The sequence below is a fragment of the Sphaeramia orbicularis genome, chromosome 24 (assembly GCF_902148855.1).
Source record: "Sphaeramia orbicularis chromosome 24, fSphaOr1.1, whole genome shotgun sequence".
Classification (NCBI taxonomy): Eukaryota; Metazoa; Chordata; class Actinopteri; order Kurtiformes; family Apogonidae; genus Sphaeramia; species Sphaeramia orbicularis.
The window spans coordinates 26,731,332-26,752,972 of NC_043979.1; the positions used below are offsets into that span (position 1 = coordinate 26,731,332).

The 21,641-nt window shown below is 34.9% G+C and overlaps 1 protein-coding gene across 1 annotated transcript in view; it reads left to right on the plus strand.

The window, feature by feature from the left end:
- Positions 1–2,018: 2,018 nt before the first annotated feature.
- LOC115414856 (trichohyalin-like) overlaps positions 2,019–21,641 on the plus strand; it is a 50,045-nt gene continuing 30,422 nt past the window's right edge. Inside the window, exons 1-5 of the mRNA XM_030128219.1 lie at positions 2,019–2,359; positions 17,518–17,727; positions 19,604–19,654; positions 21,265–21,390; positions 21,490–21,516. Of these exons, the coding sequence (XP_029984079.1) occupies positions 2,341–2,359; positions 17,518–17,727; positions 19,604–19,654; positions 21,265–21,390; positions 21,490–21,516 (433 nt within the window). The 5' untranslated portion in view covers positions 2,019–2,340. The remainder of the gene's footprint in view (positions 2,360–17,517; positions 17,728–19,603; positions 19,655–21,264; positions 21,391–21,489; positions 21,517–21,641) is intronic.

The following is a 21,641-nucleotide window of genomic DNA, read 5'->3' on the forward strand; positions in this document are numbered from 1 at the left end:
GAGTACCTACTTAAGATTTGTCCTGCTGATAAGTGAACCTTTTAGGCTCACGTAGAGTATTTTTGAAGGATAAAGGCTCACTTATGTCCATGTGGGGTTTTGAACAATTTACATTTTTGACATTTTTGTTTTTCCTCTCAATACTTCAGTTCTTTTTTGGTGAAATGTAAAGACTGTGTGTTTTTTCTGCATGAAAGGAAAATGAAGGGGAAATATTTTTATCTTCTCTGTCTGTTACTCCAAATAAAGCTCATAGAAATCTAAGAATCACCTCTCTCATTTGTCTTTTTGCCCATTTATAAGCATAACAGGTTTTAACAGGTTTGCTTGCATTAACTGTCTTTTATATTTCCATCTCTGTACAGAAAATATAACATATACAGTGTGCACAAACAATAATAACAGATGATGACAGGCCTGGTTCCGGGGGGGGGGCTGTCATCACACCATACGACCGTACAAAGTGAAAGAGATCTGCCGTTAGATTCACAACTGTCGCTAAGTAGCGTATCAAACACGTGACATTTCTGCAGATGAATTGCATGCTGTGTGGACTAATATTTGAGCATATTGGAGGGATTTCCCATCTTTGAAGAAATGGAAGCTTTGCAAGTGCTACAAGTGGCCCTGGTGTCACCTTTTCGCGTACAATATAGGGTCAAAACACAGTAATGTCCCGTCAAAGAGCATACTTTAATTGATTGATATTTCCAACATTTACTTCAATATAAAGTATCTCCTTGTTTTGGATAATCCTTGATGGTCCAACTAAAGCAAAAATGAATTTAAAAGTAAAAATGTGTGTCATTTAGCAACACTAATCTGTCAAATTGTCTCTAAAATGTCCCGTCAGAGAGATTTCGAATACCATGTTTTGACCCTATAGCCATACGTTGGAGCATCTGTGCCTCGACGCCATATTGGCTATGTTCTAAACCAAAACATTGCAGCATGTGTGTGACATCATCATGTATGCGCAATGAAGGTGGAATCGATAAGCAGAATCGTTAAGCAGGCAGGCAAACGATTCCAAGGAATTGAGCTACTGGGATCTGGTTCTCAAAAAGAACCAGTTCTCAATTCCCATCCCTAGTAGAAGAGAATAAGTACTAGTGGAAAAGTCCCAATAACAAAGTAAAACACCCAGGAATAAACATAAAAAGTTCCAATAAATTTCCACATTTACTTCCATATTGTTTATCATGTTGAAAACTGAGAAAATTACATCTGGAAAGACTAGGAAAGTATTAGGATTGGTAACATGATGAGGCCACGGTGGCAGCCTGTTTGACTGTGCCTTCAGAACTGTTTGGACACAGTATCATGTTTCATCCCTGCTCCTCATTTACTCCTCAAAGCAAACAGTCCTTGACTCCTGTTGCTTTCATGAAGTGCCATGAAGTCATAGAAGTCTGTTAACATCATAAATTCAGCTAAACTCAGAGTTACACTGCTGGACCAACGCGATCTGTGATCTTGGCACTCTGCTTCCACTTGATGACAGCTCTGCACTGAGCAGCCGGGGTCTGGGGGGGGGGGTTGGTTAACAGTGAAGGTGGGTGGGTGGGTGGGAGGGGGTGCTAAGGTCACGCCTCTGGCCTAAAAAGGCGAAGGAGAGCAGCAGCAGCAGCGAGCCGCTCTAAGAATAACTCAACGGCCTTTGGCTTGGCAATATGATGTGAGCATAACTGTCCGTAATTAGATTCAGAGTTTTCGTTGTAAATAAAAAAGAAAAACACATAACGAAGAAAAGTCTGTAAGTGTGAATCACCCCAGCAGCTTAACATTTAGTAGTGGGATGAAGTTACCAACAGAGACCCTCACCCTTTTTTCCTACCACCATCCGTCAGTCCCTGTGTTGATCTAATTCTGTCAGAGTCAGTGGAGAGTTTTAGAGAAGGGGTGGGGGTGGGGGGGACCATTTCAGGCTGCTCTATCTACACTCCCAGCCAAGCAAAGGGCAACGACACTGATCAATTCAACTTGGTCTCTGTCTGTCTCCCCAGCTTCATCCACTGGAAGGACACGTCAGCTTGGACCACCTTGCAATCATTTGGACCATCAAGAGTTTTTTTTTTTTTTTTTAATAAGTTCTGGAACAAAAATCAAGAAAAGTGCTTATTTCTAGAAGAGTTTTGAAAATGGAAAAAGAGGTGTAATGTTACTTTCGGTGGCCTAAGGGTTTTGGTTTTCCATATATTCCCAGCCTTCACCACCTACATGACATTACTGGATTAAACACTGGGATTAATTTGCACAGACACGGATCTACCATAAACATTTAATTTTCATGGCAGCATAAGCTACGCAAGGGATTAACTTGGAAAAGACTTTGAAACCATGACAGAGACGGTTGAAGGTACAGTATCTTAACTTTACACATTATTTATGCATTATATTATCATAAGTTATATTTAAAGTCTGAGTGAATACAAAGCACTGAACAACTACCATGTTTTGTTTTGCACTTGCACTGATGTTGTGCTGCCTAGTGTGTTGGAGAATTTCATGATTGGAAGTATCTAAAAATATTCAGCTATCATGTATCAGCCATTTGTAATGCGTCTGTGGGGCAGCGCTGTATAGGATCAGTCAGCATCAACACAGCACCTCTTGTTATATGCAGCCTTATCAAACACTACTGGTATCGCACAGGTTTATAATCGTTTATGTCCTTAAATAGTCAGAAAAAAAAAGTTTTTATCTAACGATCATTTGCAACTTAATCCTGAGTGGTGGAAGAAGAATTAAGATCCTTTGCTTAAGTAAAAGGAGGTATTAAAGGTAAATATACATAAAGCATGATAAGTAAAATTAAGTCATGGTAAACTACATCGTTCCTAGTGATGTTTTTTTTTTTTTTTTTTTTTAATTGCTGCATTAATATGTCATATTTTACTGCTGTTCATGTTTAAGTTTTGAGCTCATTTTGCCTACTTTATAAGCTGATGGCAGTTTAACCTCCATCAATGCATCATATTCCATAAGATCATCAAATGTTTGTAGTGCGGTTGTCCTGTGATACCCACAAATCTCTAAAAATTAAACTTTTAACAAGATCAGACAAACAGGCCTGTATTTAGCTTCATGGTTAAACATTTTCTAGAAAATCCAAGAGAGTTTTTAACTCATAAAGACCCAGTGTTACTTTTGTAGCAGTTCCTGAATTAATTTTCCTTGATATTTAACCTATCTTTAGTAATTTATCACCATTTATTATATTATCCAATTTTTTCCACTGAAAATCAGGTAATTTCCTATATTTAATTTACTGATCATGTAGATGTTCAAAAACTCAGATTAACATTGAGGGTTATTACATCAGAAACAGAGAATAACTGAAGAAAAAGGGACTTTTTCAGTGAAGATATCAATAACTGACTGTAAAAAGAAGCGTCTCCATCCACTGTCATTGATCCGACTCAGCTCAATCTAACAAAAGGTTAAGAAGTTATAATACACTTTAGATCAGTAGCTGATTTTGGTTGCCGGTGGCTGTTTGGGTCTTTATGGGTTAAGGTGATAATTTCTCCGATAAGAAGAGGGAAAATCAACTCATAGTGGAACATGTGATCCTTCAGTTGATCGCAAATATTTAAAAGAAAAACTGTAATATGGAAAGAAAACAAAGCTGTCAGGCAAATGTAGTGGAGTAAAAAGTGCAATATTTACCTGGAAATACAAGTATAAAGCTGTGGAAAATGAAAGTACCTTTAATTTGTCGGCAATAAAACATATTACAGAAGGTTTTAAAAAGATTAAATTAGATTAAGCTTTACTGTCACTGTTTAAGTACTAAACAACTAAACAAGGAAATGCAGTTTAGCATCCAAACTGAAGTGCAAAAGTAGGCCTAATAATGGAAAGCAAACATAGTATACATAGATAAATACAAATAAATATGACGTCTATGAACAGACATAAATAGACATCAGATGGCATCTTATCTTACATACAGTATGTATAGATATACTTGTACAGTAGGCTTTTTTTTTCTCTTGAGTATTTGCATGATCATTGAACAGAGTGGTTAAGTGTTTAATAATTTCATAAGAATTTTATCTTTTGGGGTAATGTGGTTTTTACTGGACAGGAAGGAGAGAGAAACTTTAAACTGAAAAGTAAGTCAGGCTGGCAGACAGATGTAGTCGAGTAAAAAGTACAGTATTTGTGGTGGAAGTACCTTAAAATCATGCTCAAGTAAAAAAAAATCACATTCAACTGTTGATCATTTATTTGTAGAACATCTACACAGGTGTTGGTAGATTATTTTTGTGATAAAACGTTTGTGACTCAGGATCGTGTACATCAGACTCCTGGTTACTGTGGTTCTAAGTATAGTTCAAGTAAAATTCGCCATCGTGATTTATAACATAAATTAAACCTGAAACATGTCATACTTCAGCATCTACTCATCCAGAATAACACATACACATATGAAAGTGTGTAATGGACTCTAATTAAAGCTACACATGCCAAAGTCACAGATTGACAGAATCAGAAATAAATTACACAACTCCCCTCTGTAGCTCTCTCCTCTCAGTCCAAATTAAAAGACTATAAAAATATATAGAAGAAAAACAAAGCTATACTTTCCATGCTTCTGTGTTGAGACACAAATCAGACCAACAGAGTCATGTTCAGGTACTGAAAGAACCTGATCAGTGATTGGTAATTACAGCTGTCAATCATGTATTTAGCCAGCCCACCTGTTTGGCAACACCTGTGATTCGCTAAAGCCCGACCTTCGCTGACTAAATTTTCTATAGCCTGAAAACACAGGCAAGAACTAGATGCATAAATCTCATGTCATCTAAGATCACTTGAAGTACAATTAATTATGTAATTTTTGCGCAGTGATGCTGAAAAATAAGCAATGCAGCTTTAAGATAAGAGGAGGAAACTACACCCTTTTGTGTCAAACTAAATTGCCTTTTTGTAATCAGTTAAACGTGTCTGAAAAGATCTTAACATGAACATCATAGCTTCTCTTTTGGTCCATTTTCCGAATTATCAAAATACAAAGCTTGCGGAAATTAAATAAACAGAACAAAAAAAGTTTGCTGCAGCTTAGTGGCGGGTGAACGGAATGCAGAACGCTGTGAGTATAGTCCACCAATCAGCGTTCTCCAGCACACAGCCCCGCCCCTCAAGAATTTCAGGTAATCTGAAAACTACGTCCCTACCAGGAACTTCTTCAGGGAAAGTTTGGGGGCGAGGGAAAGATTTTTACCGGTGTAATTTAGATAGAAACGCACCGGGGTTTTTCAAAGTTCAGGGTAACCCTCAAAGTTCTTGTAAAAGTTCCTGCAGTGGAAAAGGGCCTATTAGGACCAAATAATAATCTTCATAAAAATAAGTTTTTACTATGAACTTTCAACTGCATCTTCCTCAGTGGATGGTACTGACGATAAACAAGAACATCAGCTGAATGAACATTGGTATTCCAAAATGTTTTTATGGTGTTAACACTGGACTATGGAACTAAATGACACAAATCAAGTTAGTCAGTGTCTTATAAATTTACTACCTGGACCTGGATGCACAGTAGATGGATGGTAGTAATGGTTACTAAGACACTTGGTTTATTATTTTACAGTTTTGTCATGTTTCCCTCTGGGATTTTTATTTTCACATAACCTCTTAAGCCCCAGTGTCCACAGTTCTGTCTGTGTTGCCTTGGTAATGCTATGCGATGCTTGTAGCAATACACACATTGACGTAACCAGAAGAACATCAGCTAAAAGCTCATTTAGCCGTCTAAAACAAGAATAATTTAGAACACAACAGATCAATGTGACAAACTTTGCTGTGCTAAGCTAATGCTAAGCAGAAGCAACAGTATTATTTCTCTACCAATAGAATTTATTAAAATAGCCTAAGAAGAGCAAAAATAAACTGTTGCATTATGAAGACATGATTATGACTTTTTTTCTTACCTTTGCTGTTTTCTGATTATAACTTGGTTTTAGATGAGTGAAGCTTCTGCTACCGGCTAATCCATTGTTTTGTGTTACATTGAAGGGATTCCAACTGGAAACAAATGGTCCAGGGTTTAACAGTGGACTGGACTCAGTGGAAACCCATTATGCTGTTGTATAAAACATTGATTCATTACTGGGTAGCAACTCATTCTTAACACTATAACATACAAAACATTATATTTAGGGAACATTTGGCCTCATTCAATCAGTTACAATATTTTCACCAAATATCATTGTATGTATGTATGTATATATATATATATATGTATTATTTTTTCATCTCATGATGATAGCATAGTTTTAATATAACACATTTCCTGATTTTTTTCCTGGCCGTTTAATCACTGTAATGATTGTAATCGATAGATAATTCCTTATTTTTACTGTAAATTTTTTCTGTTGTTTGTATTATTTGCTATTAATGTCAAACCCACTGAACACAGATGAGTGGGTTTTATTTGATCAATGGAGCTGAGACAGTTGCAGAATGAAGAACATATAATTCAGATCAGAATATTTGTAGAAATAACATATACTGAGAGGAATTATCCATAAAGCACATTAAATATAATCACTCTACACTGATCAGTTCAGAGCAAACAAATGTTCTTATTACATTTTATATGAATCCATTTGTATTATAAAAGCTTTAATTTGCAAAATCATATTGAGCCCTAATGTTCCACTGACAATTAGAATAAAAACATACTGTGTAATAACCTCAATTAGTAGAACAGAATTTTCAGTCTGAACACTATAACCATGTAAACACTTAATCTGATCATTTCTTTGGTTGGAATTAATTGATTTTTTTTCTGTTGAGATGTTTGAGAAAGAATGGCCATTATATGATGTGAAAAGTTTAAGGGAGGAAACACGGTTGGCGTTTTGGTTGAAAACTATAAAAGATTTAAAAACTGATGAACACTTCAGTGGAAAAAGTAAAATGAAATGTTTTTAAAGACAAAAAAATCTCCTTCTCCTCTTCCTCTTTATGTGCTGTTGTAGCAGACACCCAACATGAAAGTAACCCAAGTTAACAACTGTGATTATTCTTATTTAAACAATGTATTTACAGGAGGTAAAGGAAAATACCATCACTCCCATATAAACTGCTAAATATTAAACAATTTTCAAGAAAAAAATATACAGACACGCTGAGAGGAGTGGTGGCTGTTTTACAGAGGAGGATGCTGAGTGACCCCCCCCATCTAGACTCTTTATATAGTCAACTGTCATTAACTAGGAACTGATCATCTGCAAGACGACACTTAGTCCAGCAGTCATCTCCTTGGGTCTACACAAGTCGGTCAATGTACATATACAGTTGTGGAAAAAAATTATTGACGTAAGAACTTAACTGATTTTGGTTATTATCAAGAAAACCATAGAAAATGGCTAGATATCAGCTCTGAAATGAAACTCTTATGAGATACTTTTGTTGTGATCATTATATTTGTCTAAAACAAATGTACCTTTAGTTGTACCGGGCATTAAAATTAACAAGGTATTGAAGAAAACAAGGGTGGTCTAATAATTTTTTCCATGTTTGTACATTATGCATTTTACATGGAAGTAAACACATCACTTTTATACATGGGCAGTTCAAACATTCTGCTCTATTTTTCACCTTGTGCATGTCAGAAAAGTTCTGCTCTGGGTACATGCATTGGGGCATGCAAATATACATGTTAATGGATCACTTTAGTTAATTAGAATCTCTAATTTGACAAATTTTGATCAGACTGAAGAAGTATTGGACACATAGACTGATAGTAGTGTATTGCATTGCAGGGTATTTCACCAGTAGTGGATAAGTGTTGTGACATTAAATATGACTTTCAAAACAATGCAAAAAAAAAGAAGAAAGAAATTGTTGTCGCCGAAGTTCAATCCAGTTAGGAAAATATAGTGATATTAGAGTGTGGGGCTTTAAAAATACAACACATTGTTTAAGATTAAAGTCATTCTTTCCAGCCTTTTTGTGTACAGTAACAGCAGTGAGTAGTCAGCTCACATTTCAGGTACACTTCACTGTTCAACTCATCTAATATGTCTCCAAATATGAATGTTTTTTCCTCTTTCCTTTCCCATTAATCACATGTTGAGACCTCAGATTTATGTGTTATCTCTGTAAATAAAACTGTACATAAAGTTGTTCAGACTAGCTCCACTTCCATCACAAACAACTGTAACATCACTGATGCTTTACTGTTCATCTATGTCATATATATCAATCAAAGGTTGCAAACTAGTACTTTTACTGAACATTCTACTTCTAATTTTAATTGTTTTTTATGTTATTGTATTGGTATTTTAACTTAGGCGAAGGACCTGAGTGCTTTTTTCACCACTGTATTTAACCCATTATATCAACCTATTATATTAACCTATATTACATACTACATTAAGCTAATGTTACTCATTAAGGAAATGTTATGAGTGCAGTATGCTGTATTCTGAACAGTACCAAGAGCTGCTCTGAGAGGAGCTGTCATAGATATCAAGAGAAGCAGCACAAATGTCATGACAGCATACACAAAGCTCAGCCATAAATGGAGGAATTGTACATGGATGGATGATCAAACTATTTGTGGCTGGATTTAGATTTAAGATCTCTTCATAGATTCATAAATTTTTGTTGCAGGTTAATGGGTCGGTGTCAAACAAAAGCATCGTCTAGTAGTAGTTTATGGGTACTTGGTAAAAAAAAAAAAAAAAAAAAGAATAAATAGAGAGAGGAAGTAAGATTGTATGTTACATTTGAGAAACATTAACCCTTAAAGACCCAGTGCTATATTTGTGGCTGTTCCCAAATGGATTTTTCTCTATTTTTAACAAAATTTTAAGTGACTGATCACCATTTATGATAATATTTTCCTCTGTGTTTTGCATTTTTCAGTGTAAATCATATATTTTCCTACATTTAATTCACTAATCACGTAGATGTTCAAAAAAACTCAGAGTAAATTCAAAGATTATTACATCAAAATAGAGAAAAAAGTGACTTTTTCAACAAAATATATCATTAACTGACTGTAAAAACAAATGTGTTCATCCACTGTCATTGATCCAACTCCATGGGTTTTACTGGTGAATCAGTGTTGTAGAGGATGACGGTGTTTCCACGTTCACTACGGAGCCTCTGAACGTCCATATCTGATGATCATGAAAAGATGACAAACTGCATTTTACACCAATTATTTACATGTATTGATAGGATTAGTGGATCAACAGGTATTAAACGGTTTAGATCAGTAGATGGATCTGGTCGCCGGTTACTGTGTGGGTCTTTATGGGTTAAAGCAACAGCACAACATCGGAAAAGACACAGCAGAGAAAACCGTGGCACTGGATTATTGAGATCGTACACTGTCACCATCAAATGTAGTCATTTTGTGTTGTATATGATACTTGTGCACAGACAGCTCATTAAGTAGGAAGGAAAGTGGAAGTCTTTTTAATAGTTGAAGCCCAAGTCAGTGTTAGAAATAAAAATATGCAATATTTGACTGCACCACCTTTGGTTTTGATCACAGGAGACATTCACTGTCACATCTTTTTTACAACATAATGCTAATGTAGTGTAACAATAAGATTCATAATATGTTTTCCATCCGTAGTTGCATTCATTTTTGATTAGTGATGATGGAGAATCAGACCGCTGCATCAAGTCTTCATCACATCCCAAATTAGAGTCTGGACATTATGGAGGCTAATGGTGACCCTGATCAATCCTGGCATCATCCAATCTTTTTGATGTAAAAGAAATGAGAGGCTATTTACAGCATCAGGTAGAGTTAAATAAACAGCCTGGAAAAACAAAATTAACTACCTGGATTTAACTAAGCAAATAGTTCCGATCCTTCCATGGGTAAGTACTGCAGTGGTTAATAATGTTTCAGCTGGAACAGGTTATTTAACTCTAACTGATGGAGTAAGTAGAAATAGAAGACTTGATGCAGTAGTCCAATTCCCCATCATCAATAATCAAAAATCAATGCAACTATGGATGGGAAAAATATTATGAACCTTATTGTGACACTATGTAAACGTTATGTGGCAAAAAATCTGTGACAGTGAATGTCTCCTGTAATCAAAACCAAAGGTGGTGCAGTCAAATATTGCATGTGTGACATTTTTTTATTGGCCGGGCAGTGTATGTAAAATATTTGTGTGCCTGAAGCATGACGCATAGTTTAACTTTAATAAAATAACTAAACGCACAGCTTATTATATTGTAGCATAAGCATTCAGTTTCATGCCTGTATCATTCAATAAATAGGTAAACTTCAGATACAACCCATGTGAAAACAATGAAAATATGCAGGGAACATTCATCTTAACTTAAAAAATCTAATTGCAGAATAGAATGTAATACTTAGGTTTTCATTTGTGTACAATCAAAATATGAAGCATTGTGGTTTCGTTGTATTTACAGTGGGAGTGGGTTACCATCCATAGACTCACATTTCTACAGTAGCTCTAGACAGACTCTTTTATTCCCATTTTATAGCATGACATTGGTTAGTTTAGATCAGTTTAGTATCTTTTAGCTTGGTTTTATTATCTTTTAGTTTATTTTAACCACCTTGTAGTTTAGTTTTACCATATTTTATACTGGTTTGACCAAATTTTATTCTGTTTAAACCATTTCTTTAATGGTTTTTTATACTTTAATCTAGTTAAAGAATAGACATGTATATGTTGAATGCAAATGAATATAGTTAAACAACCAGCAAACTACTTCAAAATGTAGTTGAACTAGTTAAAGAGGTCTGTTGTCTACTTCTTTTCTCTAAACCCTGAAGTAAAACCACATATTTTGATGTTGATGCAACGTTATGTGACATGATTGTGTTTGGGTTTAAGCATATACATGTGCAGAAGTAAGATTTCCACCCACAACCACTATTTAAGGTTCATTATTAAAAAATTATTTCTACACATTATATACTTACAGTAGAGTAATAAAGAGAAGCATACATTCAAATATCATCTAAGTGTTAGCTACTTATTTATGTTTTACAAATGCATATAAATATGAAATTTACTAATTTGTCCATGTTGAAGCTGAGTATTCCAAATATATTGGACATTTTATGTGCATCTAAGCACACATAGCTTAGTCAGCATCTTAAAAAAAAAAAATCAGTTTTAAGTATGTGTTTTAGGGTTCAGACTGTGCGTATGAGTGTGTTTACAGTACTGTTAAGCTGTTTGAGTCAGCAGTAATAGACGGACCTACAGTCACTGCCAACACTGAACTGAAGAGATTCAACAGGTGGCCTGAGCTCCTCTGGCACACACTGACATTAGCAAGTACACTCTGAGTTTACACAACGAAACCCATCCATTCACCTGAAAAAGATCTGGTTTATTTAGAGGAGAACTCCAACAGCTGTACTTGCTGTCTTTTGCATTAAAATAATAAAGATGCAGCCAATGTGAAGTGCAGAACTGCAAAAAGGCATCATTTAATCAGTGTGAAAGTTTATCTTCAGTCGGAAAGAGCCAGTGTTTATTTTTTGGCATGCAGGAGTGTGATTTAGTAAAGGGTATTAATCTGCCTAGAATTTGAATGTTAAAGAGATAAATGTTTTAAAGGGGAAAAAAGCTAAATCATATCCCATGTTCTCCAAGTGTTTCAGGTGAACCAGGTAAAAATAAATGAATGAACTGATTGAACCCATGGTTTACAGGTTTAAGACTAATATTAACCAGCTCACAAGTCTGAGTCTCAACTATCACTTTTTACTTTTTTTTTTTTTTTTTTTTAATTTAACCTCTATTTAAGCTCAAAAGACTCATTGACTCTTTTTTTTTTTTTTTTTTTTTTACAAGAGCATCCTTGTTTATTGTTTATAGTTACTGTATTTTAAGTTCTTTTTCCTATTTTTTTGTATTTTTTCTACAATGTTCATTTTGCACTGTGGGGCCTTACAGTGTTGTAATTTCAGTTTTCTGTATACGATGCACATATGCTGACTTTGATTTGACTTTTGACTTTAATCCTGGCCAAGATAAGCAAAAGCACAATTAACCAAGTTACAGGCAGGGCAGCAAATTAACATATAAATACAATAACATTATATGAAATACAAGGCAAAAATAAAATGATGTGTGCAAAGATGATAGTTTAATATTCTCTGCCTCCATGTCATTAAAATTCCTGTAAAAGTGTTCAAGTGTTTCATGTCATTCTAACTGAATCCAAGAAGAAGGAGCAGCAGATTTAAAGGCATTTTACTAAGATTTGTTTTGGGAGTTTAGTGGCTTTATTCGATAGTTCAGGTGGGGAGGGAGAATGTAGGTGAGATGAAGTGCTTAGGAGTTGAACCCAGGCTGCAGTGATAAGTATGAACCAACATGGTGACTGTGTTTAACTGATATATAAACTCAATCAGTTATTATGATTTTAACAATGCCTCATGTATCCACCTGAATCAGAATGGCCTGATCAGAAGGATTTTTGAGAATGAGAGTGGTTGGGTTTACCTCTAATGATCCATTCAATAGAAAAACATCAGCCATGTAAACATTTGATCTTACTGTCTCTGTCTTTCTGCTTATGCTTCACCCACATGAGGATGAAAATAAAATTAGAGTAAACACTAAGATATGTTTTTGAGCTGTGTGCAGAATTATAGGACTCAGTTGTAATCAATGCCGCTGAAAATTCTGCACCAATTTCTGCTTTTTTACACTTAATAATTGTCTTGGGTCAAAACAGCACGCCACAGTATAAATAGATTTTTTCCAGAAACATTTTTTTAATTTTCATTTTTTTTGAAGGGCTGTCATTTGCTGTGGGCTTGTGACTTGTGCTAACTGAATAAATCTTACATCCATCATCTTCACCACCATTTTGTTGACAAGAACGAGGAAAATTAGAAAATCATTTACAATTTAAAAGATAGTCTAGGATTTTGTGCCCTGCCTATTTACAAATGAAAACACTTACCTAGGCCTGAGCTTTTCTTTGCAATTTTTCCTCCGCACTGTTTTAGTCATGTCATGAAACAAATTTTCATCAATACACACAGATACGTATCACACATCACACATTTCACAAGTAAGTACCTTGTGTTTCATATGAAAACAGTGATTTAGGAAATCCTCATGTCCACTGTGGAGGACAATTTAAAATCTACTGCATGTTACCAGAAACACACAAAACTAAAGTTTAAATTCTAATTTTTCAGAAAAGACTAACTTTTTACCTTTAAAAACAAAATATCTGGATAAATATAACTTACATTTCTTGGGTTTATTATTATTATTATTATTATTATTATTATTATTATTATTATTATTATTATTAATAATAATAATAATAATAATAATAATAATAATAATAATAATAATAATAACTTTATTTATATAGCACCTTTTAAAACAAAGTTTACAAAGTGCTTTGACAAACAAATAAAGGGCACAACAGCAGGATACAAGATGTAAATAAAAACACTAAAAACACTAAAATAGAAGCAACATAATAGGAGAGAGTGTGTACAACAATGCAGAAACAAGACACTTCAAATAGATTAAATGAATCGGAATAAGGAGGGCAGGGGTAATGTAACATGATGCTGTTAAATCAATGCAGAAGTAGATGCGTGAGATAAAACAACATCATGTATGAGAATATAAACCAACAATCAAACAGGATAAGATTCAAAATAAAAAATTAAAAAATTAAAAATTAAAAGGGACAAACATCACATAAAAGCAAGTCTATGAAAGTGTGTTTTAAGAAGTGACTTAAAAGATGCCACTGATTCCGCAAGCCTTATTTCCTTGGGCAGGCCGTTCCAAAGTCGAGGGGCCCTGATGGAAAAGGCCCGGTCACCCTTAGATTTAAGCCTCGACTTTGGAACAGCCAGGAGCCCTCTGCCCGAGGATCTAAGGCTACGTGCTGGCTCGTAGGTAGCTAACATGTCATCTATATAGCTTGGGGCCAGACCCATTCGGGCTTTAAAAGTAATCAGTAAAATCTTAAAATCAATTCTAAAACACACAGGGAGCCAATGGAGGGATGCCAGGATAGGGGTTATGTGATGTCGTCTGTTAAAACCAGTGAGAAGCCTAGCTGCTGTGTTCTGGACCAATTGGAGGCGGGACAGGGATTTTTGATTGATGCCGGACAGAAGTGAGTTACAGTAATCGAGTCTTGTGAATATGAATGAATATATAACTGTTTCCAGATCTGAGTGAGGGACTATTGGTTTGATTTTTGAAATTGTTCACAGATGTAAGAAACATGAAGAAACATTAAACAGTGGTTGATTTGGCAGCCATCTTGGAAAAACATATCTCCTATTTCATTGGATGAACCCTGACCAATCAGAGACCACTGGAAAACCCAGGATGTTCTCACACCTCACCACATGTTTTTTTCCTTATAAAACTCTAGTTCCATGCAAAAGATACAACAATACTTGCTGGGCCCCAAGAAGATACATGAACAAGTGAATTTTATTGGTGAAAACAGCTCATCTTATCACTTCCTGTTTCATAATCTTGAGCCTTCTTACCTTGATGATGAAACATGATTTAGCAATAACGACGAGAAATGTGTCAATTAGTGTTATTGCCTTATCAGAGGCATTCATTCTTGCATTTCTTTCTGTTCTGAGCCACCAGAGCCACATAGGAAGGTGATATTTCTTTGTAAAGTTGCTGCTGCCAAATAAAAAAATAACATATTAAAAACTGGTGGTGAAAATTTTAGAACTGTATCAAACACCAACATGAATGTTCATTTTCAGACAGGCCCAGGCTTCTATTTTATTAACAAAATCCCATACTGGACCTTTCACAGCCTCATGGTTTTCTATAAGTATCTTGTGATTCTCTTTTTTCCAGTTGTCCCTGAACTACTCCTGTGTCACATCCACCTGGACGTTCAGACACTGATCATTACACTCTCAACCTGTCTCTGACTTTATAATTTTCATAATCATATTCAGCAAAAGTTACTCTTGACAACATGACCAGTGTTGGTGAGGAACAGAAATATATCACTGAAAGTCTCCACGGTTAAAAGGTTTGCAAAAACAATAAAAAGGAACATATTGTAGGCCCAACTTGGCTGTCTTAATAATAAAAACATGGAAAACAACTTCTTCTTCTGTTATATTTCAGAAACAAAAGGTAAAATTATATTGTGCTGCCAAAAAAGGTACACTCTGATTAAATAATTCTCTTAAGCTTGTAAATTCTTAAGTTGCCATTTTTGATCAGTATGATTTAGTCTTGAATTTACAAAAGAAATGATGAAAATGGTTTAAAGAAAGTGAGCCATGTTAATGGTTGACTCCTGGTTTTAATCCCACCAGGACTCAGGTCTGTGTTCAGAGTCACATACTGGATACTTCATATGCTGGATCAGTTTACAGTATGTGAATGTTAAAGGAGTGCACGACTGTCACATGACCACTAAATGTGTCAACTAATAATAGTGAATGTTTACAGAAGTCCTGATAACACTTTTACTTAGATATCTCAGTGAAAATGTTTGATACAAATGAGATTATTCATAAAAATAGCAGGTTTATGTCTCCACCTAACATTATCTAGTCATTTGATATATTTGTTTGAAAGTTTTTACCTGTGAGACCATGCTATTTTTCACTGAAAACAATAATTTGAATGAAAATATGTCACCCGGTAAGAATACTTTTTACCTAGGTTTCCTCAGCTGTGACATTACATTTATATTAGAATTGTACCATAGCACAGCAGGTGGTAGTAGTGCATGAACTGACAAAGACAAAAGAAGAAAAAAGGGATGGGGTATATCATGCAGGTAACTCAAGCATACAGTACATGCAGGTATTTTTGGCATCCTGCAGATGTTTAGTTTTATCAAATACTACTTTTGGTCAGTGTGTCAGTAGACCATGTCAAATATAGAATTAACTCTAGATACACTGTATGTGATCACTGACTGGAGGCAGGTGTGTCTGGAAGATGTGATGGGAGGGAAAACTACAGGTAGGAGGAAAGATAGAGCTTCTTCCTCCACTCCTTCTGAAAAAGAAGATAAAGAAACATTGGGAGAGAGGAGTCCAGACAATGGTTATTCACCAAAATGAGACATTCTGCTACAGAATCAGTTGATACATGGCACAGTTTAATCATCTGGATATTACTTTTTCCTCACAATGTGTTATTACTGGTACAATTATTATCATTATTATTATTAGTAGTAGTAGTAGTGGTAGTAATTGTTGTAGTAGTAGTAGTCGTTGTAGTAGTAGTAGTAGTAGTAGTATTAGTTGTACAATTAAGAATTATTATTATTATTATTATTATTATTATTATTATTATTATTATTATTATTGTTATTGTTATTATTATTATAATGGTTAATTTTTTTAATCAGGTCAGATGAGCTGAACAGTGTTCATGAAAACATATATATTAACTTTTATTTCAAGTCAAAAAAGTGCTTTTTTAAAGACACATTAAACTGATATTTCTTTTTCTCTATATTTTCATACAGTTTAGTTTCGTAAATGCACACAACAGTTTCAAAGCATCATTCTTATTTTCACTATAGGTGATAAAAATGTGTGATACCTCTTTTGCACATCATTAGTGCCAAAAAGACTCCCTCGATATTTCTGTTGGAAGCCTGATCTGTCTTCACTCCTCTTTTCCCATGATGCACTTTAGGAGTTTAGACGTCTTTCAAGATGGCTCTCTGAGATTGGTTTCTGGGACACATTCAGAGAGAGAACACAAGGAGGCACAAATAGTCTCTTTCTCCGGTCTCTTTTGTCTTGTTTTTATTAAAATAGAGGCTTAAAATAATATTGAAAAACAATATTTAAAGCGACTCCAAACTTTTCCTCATTAGCAAATAAAGACCCAAACATCCACAGTCAACCAAAACCATCGACTGATGTAAATGTTTAATACTTGTTGATCCATTAATCCTATCAATAAATGTAAAGAATTGGTGTAAAATACAGTTTGTCATCTTTTCATGGTCATCAGATATGACCCATTTGGATGTTCAGAGGCTCCATAGTGAACATGGAAACACTGTCATCTTCTACAACACTGATTCACCAGTAAAACCCATGGAGTTGGATCAATGACAGTGGATGGACACGCTGGGTTTATGTTCAGTTATTTATATAGTTTGCTGAAAGAGTCACTTTTTCTTTAGTTTTCTATGTTTCTGGTATAATAACCTTTGAATTTGCTCTAAACTTTTATGAAAATGTACATGATCAGTGAATTAAATATAGAAAAATACCAGATTTTTCCTGAAGAAACACAAGATAAAGAGGATAATATTACAATAAATGGTGGTAAATCACCTAAGAAAGGGTAAATATAGAGAAAAATTAATATGCTAACCACCACAAAAGCACTGCATCTTTATGGGTTAATGACAACATTAATTATTTCCAAAAATAAAAGAAACCAATGAAATAAATAAGCTCATTCTGTGCTCATAAGTGTCCTTCGGGATCCCTCCATGACGCGTCTGTTGGTGTTTGTGTTTTACTCTCAGCCCGGTCGTCTACCACCACCACGATGGTCATCGACAAGAACGGAGACGCCGGGTCAGCGGCGGTACGGACGCCCAAGAAAACCTTCACAGATGACCTCTACGCTACCTTCAGCTCCCCACTGGCCTGGATCTTGGTTCTGGCTCTCGTTATCACATGGTCTTGTGTTTTCCTCATTATGTTTGATCTGATGGACCACAAGACCATCTCAGGTAGGGAGGAGGACGTGATGTGTTCAGCTTCAAACTGTCACATGTCAGGTTTTCAGTAACAGATACAGGATTGGGTTCAGTGGACCCACCACTGAAGAAGAGCTGAGGAAAGAAGAGGTGTTTTTGAGTTTATCTAATATAAAGATTGAAAGTCTACAAATTAATTATTGCACATAAACAGACATGAAGGGAATTACACTACTATAACTCCCTTCAGACTTGTCTTATTCATAAATTAATCAGGTCCAAATGTTTATATGTCAGTTCTAAAAGAGGTTCTTATGTATCTGTCCTTTTGGAGCCAAAAGTGATCAGTGGAGTCATGAGTAAGCTAATGTGAAATACAATCATATCTTATCACAGTAAAACTATAAACTACATTAAATATCATGTAACCTATGGCATGTTTTTATAAAATGTCAAGCAAATTTGACAAAAAACAAATATGTGTTCTTATAAACTTGCTTGGAGCAAACTTCTACCACCACCAGATGGCAGATGTTTTCTACCTAAAATAGCTATAATGTTTTTATTTAAAGATCAGACAGAGGACAGATTTCATGCTCTTCATCAATTTACACAAACTGTTGCACCTTCATATTTTTTCCACTTTATCAGAATATTCTTTTGAAAACATACCAAACAGCTGATCCATCATGTAAGGTAAATATTTTATGCGTCAGAATTTATTTTAGGGGTTTCTTTTTCTTTGTGTGAATTAAAGGTTTTGGGAAAAACACCAAAAACAAACTTCACATGAATATTTTTTGTGAAACTAAATTTGCACTAAATACTGTATGTTTATGGAAACACACCTAGTGTATAGTCAATTTATGGTCTTTTAACAACCACACTGGAGCTGCCTGTCATGAAAAATATGTTTTTATCAAAAAATAGAAATGATAGTAAGTAGGCAAGTGAGCTGTAAATCACACCTGTCAATCAAGCTTGTATTTGACCTCTGATCATTGATCACTTATTGGAAATTCCAGAGAAAATGAATGAGACTGCAGTGACTACAGCAAAAATATTTGTACTTTTTTAAGACAAATGTTTCATGAGTCTGTTATAGTGTAGTGTTTGTTTCACTCTCATAACTATATTCTTTGTAATTATTGTCTGTTTTTACTCATATACTGCATTACATGTGATATTGTTTAAACTGTATATTGGTTATAATGACTGTAAGAAGTGCCACACAATTGAAGTAATGTTATTCTGTGAATATGTAATGTATAATATCATGTAATATGGATATTCTAAAGTGTTGAGCATTGACTTGTTTGTCAGTATATGTACAAACTACACAGAACACCTTTCATTCATCTTCATCATCAACTATATGGCAGTGATGGTCTCAAGAATTGATGAAACGAAAGGAAGTCTCCTCACATCTCCTTCAGGCTCACATATTTTCTGTCTCTTCACTCATTTGTAATGTCTTTAACTCTTAACGTTTTAATTCTTATGTCTCTGTCCAACCCATTGACCTGCCAGGTAAAAACTCCACTAATTCTAATCCCTGTAACAGTGGTTTTACTAGGCTGTTGTTGCTGCCTTTAACTTAGATTTTTCTGTATTTCATTATTTGATAAATATTTAGATAAAAGTCATAACATCTTTTCATTTTTGTTTCATTGCATATTTGCAAAAACAAATGCATCTCTAAAATTTAGGTAGTTTCAGACGAAACTGCATGTGATTTTCAGTCTACATCTCAGTCCTTTCATTCACGTTTTCTCACGTCATCTTTCCACAAAAGTGTAAAAACCAACACAGTTTCTCTAATATCGTGTTTCTCTTCTCTCTGTTGTTTTGCTTTGTCGCTGTGCTCACTGTTTGTGCTTTACTGCCACTGTGTTTCTTATCCAACCAGGTCACCCACAGGCTGGCGTCAGGAAAGTTTTTAAGGATACAGGCCGTAGAGGCAAGGCACCTCATCTGCTCCACTAACACGTCAGAGGCTGTTCCACAGTTGTTTACGCTCTTTTATTAACCATCACTGACATTCAGTGTCAGAGAGGCTGCTCTTATTTCTGCATTTCTGTCTGATTGTGGCTTCATGCATTTATGTATTCAGACAAAATACGAGGTAATTTTTAGTTTGTGTAGTAAATCAGACACAAATTGTTATTTTCCCTTTAGTTAGGCATGTAAAGAAAATAGAGATTAGGTCGGAATGGTTTTGAATATTTAAAATTCAGAAGAATTTATTTAACCCATAAAGACCCAAACAGCCACTGGTGACCAAAACCATCTACTGATCTAAACTGTAGCTGGAATTTCCCCTTGTGGGACTAATAAAGGCTTATCTTATCTCACCTCACCTCATCTCATCTTATATTGATAATGATAGATTTTGTTAAAAAAAAGTCACGTTTCCTTAATATTTTTCTGATATTTTGACAATCAACTTTAATCGGAGCTTTTATGAAAATCTACTTGATCTGTAAATTAAACATAAGAAAATACCAGATTTTCATTGACAAAACACGAAATATGGAGAATAATATAATAATATAATACGATACAAAAAAACACTCAAGAAAGGTTAAATTCATTTGAGAAGTGACATAAAAGTAGTGCTGGGTCTTCATGGGTTAATGATACATGGATCTAACGTCTCAAACATGAAACAGTGAAATAATGCTCTCCTAGTTCTGTTTTCCATCTCCCTATTACTTTTTTGTTGCTGAATTCATTATTTTAAAAAAACCTAGAGGGGGAACAATTAGACTATTAATGGTTCAGTACCTATGAACAGCGTATAGTTTTGTATAGTATAGTTAGTTTTTGTACTTATCTATTGTGGCAAACCATATACAGCACAATACTGTCTTTAAGTTTAGCTTAAAATTCACCAACATCAATAGACAACCAGCTCCAAGTCACAGAACAGAATCCAACGCAGACTTCATGTAAGCACTCAAACAATCTGTCTTATGTACTGAACATTTAAAAGTGGAATTATGTCTAAATTATTTGATTCCGCTGGAAAAAATGTGCATCTTTTATTTTTCTTGCTAACTTGTTTCTCCAAAGTAAGTTTTTCTACCTACCTTTGAGAGGCTATATGACTACCCAGGTTCTAGATGAACTGTTTTGATAGTGTTTGCATTGGTAACACTGGCCCTCCTTTATCAAACCATCATTACCATTTAGTAATATTATCACAATATGATCAAATGAACAAAGCTGAATATGTGATTTTTAAAAATTATTTGCATACTAGTGTGTTTATATGCAGATTTACATCATGAGGATTTGGTAAACAAGAGCCAGTATGATTTTGCAAATCCTTTTTTTTCAGCAGCGTGCTTCCCTAGGAGTTAAACTGGAATGTGGGCACGATTATTACATCACAAATATAATTTCACCTTTTTGACACGAAACCCCGTCCAGTTTAACCCCTAGAGGTTATGTCTACACTTGTTTATTTGAGACTTTAAAAGCAGACATTCAGCTTGGGCTCGAGTCATAATAAAGTAAATGTGAGTATTTGTAACGTGTGCCTTCGTGCACGTCTTCGTCCATCAGGAGGCCTCACCAAGATCGGCTCAGACCCCATGAATACGGTGACCGGTGCCGTGGAGGGATCAGCGAACATGATCAATGCAATGTTAAAATTTGCTGCCAGCCTGGTGGCTCCTGATGAAGAGGAAGGTAACTCAGATTAGCTTTAATATGTAGAAAGTATTAGTTATTTTGAGTTTTTCTTTCAGTATCTGCTGCTTTTACTTATGTCCCTCTTCCCCTTTTCAGGAAATCTATATGCAGTGAGGAAAAAAGGTTTGTATTAATGTAGCTCTGGATATTATTTTCTGTCGCAGTAGTTATTCAGCTGCAGAAATACTCCTAAGATTTAAGATTTGTGTGTTTTAGTTGCATATAAAATTTCTGCTTTAAAATAAACA